This window comes from Hippocampus guttulatus, chromosome 3 (genome assembly GCF_054856545.1).
Source record: "Hippocampus guttulatus isolate MCC_2025c chromosome 3, RoL_Hgut_1.0, whole genome shotgun sequence".
NCBI classification, from domain to species: domain Eukaryota; kingdom Metazoa; phylum Chordata; class Actinopteri; order Syngnathiformes; family Syngnathidae; genus Hippocampus; species Hippocampus guttulatus.
This window is the reverse complement of record NC_141263.1, coordinates 10,998,087-11,005,542: the sequence shown is the minus strand read 5'-3', so window position 1 is coordinate 11,005,542 and position 7,456 is coordinate 10,998,087. Positions and strand designations below refer to the sequence as shown.

General features: G+C 41.3%; 1 protein-coding gene across 1 annotated transcript; it reads left to right on the top strand.

The window, feature by feature from the left end:
• Window positions 1–171: 171 nt before the first annotated feature.
• vegfd (vascular endothelial growth factor D) lies at window positions 172–7,248 on the top strand. The gene is made up of 8 exons (XM_086106711.1): window positions 172–1,147; window positions 4,348–4,549; window positions 5,751–5,871; window positions 6,060–6,129; window positions 6,206–6,333; window positions 6,428–6,546; window positions 6,732–6,897; window positions 6,992–7,248. Exons 1-8 carry the CDS (start codon window positions 1,034–1,036, stop codon window positions 7,008–7,010), a joined length of 939 nt encoding a protein of 312 aa, XP_085962837.1. The 5' UTR covers window positions 172–1,033; the 3' UTR covers window positions 7,011–7,248.
• The last annotated feature ends 208 nt before the right edge of the window (window positions 7,249–7,456 follow it).

Genomic DNA, 7,456 nt, shown 5'->3' with positions numbered 1-7,456 from the left:
ATGACTCTCACTGTGTGTTGTCCTTTTTATCGGAAATTGTTCAACTCTTCTGCCGGATCTCATTAGATTCTACAAGCCCAAGTCAATCAATGCCACTGAGGTTTGCGAGTAATTGCGAAGGTAGCCAATGTTGATTTTTATCAGGGTTCATTCAAGGTCGCAAATGTTTGCATCGACGTTCTAATAATATGCAGAACGAATTTTGAACATGTTAAAAAATTCTTGGTGACAAGAAAAACGTTTTTTTTTTAATGTCTTTGCAAAAGTCGGCGACCTTGAACGAACCCCGACAAAAAAAATTGCTACCTTTGCAAACACTCAAACCTTTGTCGCTCGATGGGATTCGGGCTTCAATGAAATATCTTCCTTCATGGTGATTTCCTCCAAGTAAGGAGGGGTATCATCTGTGGGACATCATGGGGCGGTGCAAGTTGCTTGTCTGCCCCCTCTCATGTGACAGAGGTCTGGATCACATTTAAAACACATGTTAGTGTTTGTGTGTGTGCAGAAGAAATTCATGATGAGCGGATTTAACAGCACATAAGGCAAAACGCATTTTATGGATTAAGAGGTACAGTAGGTGTAAGGCAGCCAATGACTAACTTAGATTCATAACCAAAGAGAAAGGGAACAGACTGAAATTCTGTCCTAGCTTTTTGCTGGCTCCATTTGGACAAAGGAGAAGGTGGGTGATAAGAAGCCTTCAAGGGACTCAGAATTTTATGAGGTCTTTTTCAGCTTCCAGCTCATTGCCTACTTACTCAAGTGAACACCGCATCAAAGCTGCACAAATAAGACGTTCGAGTTGTAAAGCCCCTCCATTTGGCTGGCGGGTGTCTGGGGGCTGCTTTTGTGACAGGTTACGTCTGGCTCACGCAGACACAGACACACCCACAGAGCAGGGTTGAGAGTTTATGCAGCACATACACGGAAGAGATCAGCTGGTCTGGCACTCAGAGAGGTAGCCAGCTGTGAAAAGGAAGACAAGTTCATAGCGAGTGCTTCTCAGAGGCCAGAGCAGAGGATCCGGGGGATGCTGGTGAAGATGAAGCGGACTCTTTATCGAACCTCCTGCTTGGTGACTCTGCTGGTGGAGCTCAGCTGGATCAATGGGGGCCTCGGCCTGCAAAGACAGGTTGGAAGTAGGGTGAGTGGCGCATCGACCTTTTGGTCTTCATACACAAAAGTCACAAGAGCTTGTCGTGCGGTTGGAGTGCGTTGGGTGAATGGATGATGGATGGACGGGTGGATAGATGCGGTCTTCAGGTGGGCGCATGCTAACCTGCAAAGCATACTTCACTGTAACCAGAAGTGGCACTCTCACTCTGTACTTAAATAGAAGTCTTACGTTAAAAAAAAAAAACACCAGTGACAGTCACCAATGATAAAAGAACCTCAGTAAAAAGCAGTCACACACCGACCACATACCGATGGCACCTGGGTGGGGTTTTTTTTGGTCGAAAAAATTAATGTCCTAAAAGATACTATTTGAGGATTCTCTTGAAAAACTGAAATAAGAAGCTACGATGTTTGAATCAGTGACAACTGTACTTTGATCTTTTTTTTTCCAACTTCCAATATCTCTACCTTGATTCCATTATTTTTCACTCCTAGCCAGAGGTCTGTCGTTTCACTTCCCCCTTCAATAATTCAGAGTACTGAAATGTCATCACAAACTACTGAGTTTTGTATGCGTGTGTGTGTGTGAATGTATGTGTATGTGTGTGTGTGTATATATATATATATATATATATCCTACAAAAACTCTCACACTCACGAGTGAAACGCTGTCATGCACATTACCGAAATGCAATCACACTCACCACTGAAAAGTTTGCACATGCTCGACTGATTTTTTTTTCTCAGTCTATATACAGTACATTCTTGATGGTATAGTGGTACACTTGCATGACTTGTGAACGGGCAGCGTGGGATCGTTTCCTACGGTGTGGATGTGTGTGTGAATGGTTGTTCGTCTGTATATTTGCCCTGGAAGTGACTGGCAATCAATTCAGGGTGTAGCCCACCTTTCGCCCGAAGTTAGCTGGGATGGGCTCTAGCAACCCGCTGACCCTCTTCAGGATAAAGCGGTGTTGAAAATGAAAAGATGGGTACGGTACATTACCGAAATGCTCTCATACACTACTAATCTCTTGCACACACATTATCGCATTTTCCATCACTTGCACTACTGACACTCTCGCACACAATTGAAATGCTACTATCAAAATACACATAGTGAAAGACACGGTTTCAGTAGTGGGAATAAACTCTTATATTAGTAGTGTGTTTCTGTGACAAAAAAAAAAATTCAGTCGTGTACTGTATTTGAAAATGTTTCGTGTATAAGACAGTTTCAGTAGTGTGTCTGAGAATGTTTCATTCGTATTTGTTTAAAAAAAAATCACAAGTGGGTGTGAAAGGAATTATGTCCCTGATGGCCCATCATACAGCACGTGTGGCTCTCTTGTACATGCTGGAGGAGTAAAGCTATTTTTTGATTTGAGAGAATTGCTGTCTCTGCCTCACAGGTTATATTGTGTTATGTAAGTGCGCACACGCAACACGAGAGTGTCGACAGAGTGAGCTGTGAAGGTGATGACATGCTGGAGACCAGACACTTGGCTGCACGTTTGTGAGATTCGGAGTACTGACCAAGCCCTCAAAGATAAATTGTTTCAGCCTTGTGTGTGCATGCAAATTGACAAGCTCCAATTCAAGTGAAGTTAAGACATTTGATTTGGAAATCCTTTTTGACCTAGATTTAATTAAATACATTGCAAAGAAATGTCATTTTAAACTTGAACATTTGGGGGGCGGGGGAGTTCTTTTTCAAATATTAATTCATTTTGAATTTCATGCCTGCAACATGTTCCCAAAAAAATGGGACAGGCGCATGTTCACCACTTTGTTACGTCTTCGTTCCTTTTAACAACACTCAATAGGCAATTCGGAACTGAGGACACGAATGGTGAAATCTTTGTGGGTGGAATTCTTTCATTCGTTCATTCTTGTTTGATGTACATCTTTATTTGCTCAATAGTCCGTAGTCTCCATTGTCCTATTTAGTGCATTTTCAATGGGAGACAGGTCTGGGCTGCTGGCGGGCAAGTCTTGTCCAGTCCTTTACTACGAAGCCACACAGGACATGTGCAGAATGTGGCTTGCCATTGTCTTGTTGAAATAAAGCAGCGATGTCCCTAAAAAGGACAATGCTTGGATGGCAGCATATCTAGCTCCAAAACATTTCTGCAACTTTCACCATTTTCACACATGTGCAAGCTACCCATGCCATGGGCGTAAACACACTCCTAAACCCTCACAGATGCTGGCTTTTGAACTAATCCGCATGGTTTCTTTTCTCAAAACAAGTTGACATGGGCTCGTCAGACCACAGGAGACTTTTCCACTTTGTGTCAGTGCCTCTCAAATGAGAAGCCAGCGATGTTGATCTATGGCTTTCGCTTTGCATTGTAGCGTTTTAACTTGTGTTTGTAAATGTAGCGACCAACCGTGATAACTGATTCTGGTTTTCTGAACCATTTCTGACCCATGTGGCAAAGTCCTTTACACAATGATGCCTGAGCGATCACAGGTCACGGGCATTCAATGTTGGTTTTCGGCCTTACGTGCAAAGATTTCTCCAAATTCTCTAAGTCTTTTGATGGTATTATGGACGATGGATGACCAAATCGCAAAATTTCCTAAAATTGCGCATTTAGAATCATTCTTAAATTGATGGACTATTTGCTCAAGACGTTGTTGTGTGAACCTTACCCCATCCTTGCTTGATAATGCTCCTTTTATATCCCAATCCTGACACTCACTGGTTTCCAATTAACTTGTTCACCTGTGGAATGTTCCAAATGGGGTGTTTTTTGCGTGATTTCCAAAGCTTTTCTTGCTCCTTTTCCAGCATTTTTGGAATGTGTTAAAGACATAAAATTCAAAATGAGAGAATATTTCCCAAAAACAAAAACACTCAACAGTTCTTGTCCTCTTCTGTATTCAATTGAAGACAAGTTGAAAAGGATTTGCAAATCATTGTAATCTGTTTTTATTTTCCTTCCCAGCCAGATGCTGTTTCTTTTCACCCTTCAATGTTGCCTGAATCATCTTTGTCTTCAACTTCATTGGAATTGGGGGATTTGATTCTTTTCTGTTTCTTACTATCAGGCAAAAAAAACAAAAAAAAACAATCAATAAAGGTTTAATACAAGTCAGACATTTGAGTTTAGACATTAGTTTAGTCTTTACATAACCTTGAGGCCTTGTATGAATTCAGTTTTTAGCATTTATGTGACGATGTACCGTAAATGAAAAGATGAGAGAGTGTGGTCTTTACAGGTAATGAAGCAGTGGGAGAGGAAGGTACGCTCAGCCTCCAGCCTTGACGAGCTGCTCAGACTTGCAGACTTCCCCGACTGGAAGTTGTGGAAGTGCCGCATGAGACTGCAGCAGTCGGACTCTCTTTTCTCGCCACCTTCGGCCGGCTCCCACCGCTCGACACGTTACGCTGCAGAATCGTACAGCTTGGAGATACTCAAAGGTAGGATAGCAGGTCATGTCCAGTGCTTGTGTACAAGTAGGCTATGAATTTTAGATCTACCTCTCACACACACACACACACAAATGAAACATTGTCACACTAACTACTGAAACACTCATCAACAGAACCCTCGCTAACACACTATTGAATGATTTTTTTTTTCTGCTCATATACCTTAGTAAAATGCTCACACACTAAATGTTTTTCTCAAGCCCATTACTAAAACACTCACACACACTGCTAAAGGGCTCTCACACACATCTGAATAAAATTAGCTTTTGCGCATTCACACAATTGAAACACTCACAGCTACTACTAAAACACTCTCAAATGCACCACAGAGTTTTTTTCCTGCTCTGATACACTACGAAAATGATGTAGGCCATAACGGAATGCTCTCATGTGCAGTAATGAAATACTTGCAGCCAACTACTGAAACTCTCTTATTTACTGCACTGATTGATTTTTGCTCGCATTACTACATCGTTCTCACACACCGCTGAATTTTTTGAGCACATATAATTACTGCAATTCTCTCACACAAAACCACGAAAACACTCACAAAAACTCTACTAAAACAGTCTCACAGCCACTACTGATTATTTTCGCTCTCATACGCTACTAAAATACTTTCACACGTTGCTGTAATGCTCTCATGCACACTAATGAAACACACATGCGCAAACTACTGAATCACTCTCATTCACTGCACTGACTTTTTTCACACTCTCATACAGTAATGAAATGTTCTGGCACACTAGTGAAATGTTCTCATACACACTGCTGAAACTGTCACACGCACGCATGCACACACACACACACGCACACACACACATGACTAAAATGCTCTCGTGCAGACTACTGAAAAGCTCACATCCATTACTAAAATTCTAAGGCAGACTACTGAATCACTGTCACACTGTAGTTGTAATTTTTTGGTTCCTATGCTGTATACTACTAAAACGTGGTCACGGAACTACTCTTAAACTCGTAACTGAAATGAATATTTCAGTCCATTAAGATGATCGCAGTTCATTAAATTAGGTGTGGAAGGGTTTCAGTAATGTGTATGAGAGTGTTTCATTGCCCTGTGTGCCAGCATTTCATTTGTGTGAGTGTGCGTGTGTGTGAGAGAGAGAGCGCGAATCTTGTCAATTGTGTGTCTGACGGCCCCTCATAGCATGTTGTGTTTCCCATGCAGCCATAGATGAGGAGTGGCAGCGGACACAATGCATGCCAAGAGAGACTTGTGTGGATGTGGCCAAAGAACTGGGTACTGACCCGTCCATGTTCTTCAAGCCACCTTGTGTGTCCGTCCACAGGTTTGTCTATCATAAAACCGCCTCCACGTCATTCACTTGATATTCACCGTCGCATCATTTATCTGCCATCCTTGATATCCGGCTAGAGGTCCATGTACTACAACACTCTTGGTCCACACTAGTAAGACAATTCGGCGCACGACTGGACAGACATTATTCCACCGATGTTTTCATTTTCCTGCTGACAGGTGTGGTGGCTGCTGCAATCAAGAAGGTGTCACATGCAAAAACACAAGTACAGTGCTGGTCAACAAAACGGTAAGTGCATTTCTCAATGACATTGTGCTCTTGAGCAAATTAAATCCAATACATTTTATGTTGCCGTGCATTTCAGGTCCTTAGCGTGATTCCATTCAAGTTTGTACCAGAGCCTGTGCTAATAAAAGTTGTAAATCATACAGAATGCAAATGCATGGAGCCTGCCATTATACGACGTAATGCTCAGCCTCAGAGGGGCAGTGGGTGAGTGTGAAAACTGTCAATTCAGGCTCACAAATGGATGTAAACCATGGTTGATGTACAGGCTGTATGAATGTAGGCTCCTTTTTTTTCTCAGTTGTTCTCTGATTGGACAGCTTTCAGAGGCTGAGAATTCCAGGAGACTTTGCGTCAGCGGTTGGATTTGGGATTGTACAAGTGACAGATGCATACCGTACCCTTCTAATACTAGCCCAGGTGAGTGTTTAGTTTGTCTGGTCACATTGCATTAGGTGTCCAAGGTGCAAGATGTGAATTTTTCCACATATCGGAAAAAATAAAAGCAAACACAGTCACCAGAACCACATAAACCAGATCAAATAAATATTCAAATTGGCTTTCTCATCACTGACTTGCAACTATAATTGTTACCTCCTGTTTAGATTTTCCAATGACTTCATGGATGCCCGACTGTGAGATCGACGTGGATCATTGTGACTGTATTCCACGAGCTGATCCAACTCCCCAACTAAGAATGGTCCAACGCTGTCACCTCAACAGCTCCATCTGTTCTCACAGACGTCAATATTTTGACCCCTCCTCCTGCAGGTATAAAACGCACGTGACTTTTACAAAAAGAGAGGTTCCCATGTGGACTTGATTGTGTCCTAATGCATGGATGTTTTCTCTCTCCTATTGGCAGATGCAAGTGGCCCAAATAGCAGCAAATATGACAACCTGCAGACCAATCCTTTTGGAGGCAGAGAAATAGTGGCACATAATTTATTTACAACATTATTTATGCAAACCACGTGAACTAATGGAGATTATACTTAGTCACAGGACCATGTTAATTAATTTTTAACATTCTGATCTTATGTTTGAATCAATTTGTGAATTTTGATATTCGGTTTTTCGTGCACTGAATATATGGATTATAAAAAGGTTATTTTTTTATAATTCAGACTATTGCTCCCATTTTATTTTACAATGCATTTGCAAAACACTGGTCAACAAACTTATTTTTTTTTTTTTTATCAAAGATTTAATTCAAGTTTTCTCAATGATTTTTTTGGGGTGATCATTCCAAATCTGCCTTTATTTTTTTCTGCTGTTTTCATAATAATAATAATAATATAAACTGTATTATATTGAGTAATAGTTATTA

Bases quoted from the DNA above. Each gene is read 5' to 3' on its own strand.
- vegfd (XM_086106711.1), top strand. From the start codon at position 1,034: ATGCTGGTGAAGATGAAGCGGACTCTTTATCGAACCTCCTGCTTGGTG. The intron at 6,130-6,205 runs GTAAGTGCATTT...CGTGCATTTCAG, and splicing joins CAGTGCTGGTCAACAAAACG to GTCCTTAGCGTGATTCCATT. The intron at 6,547-6,731 runs GTGAGTGTTTAG...CCTCCTGTTTAG, and splicing joins CCCTTCTAATACTAGCCCAG to ATTTTCCAATGACTTCATGG.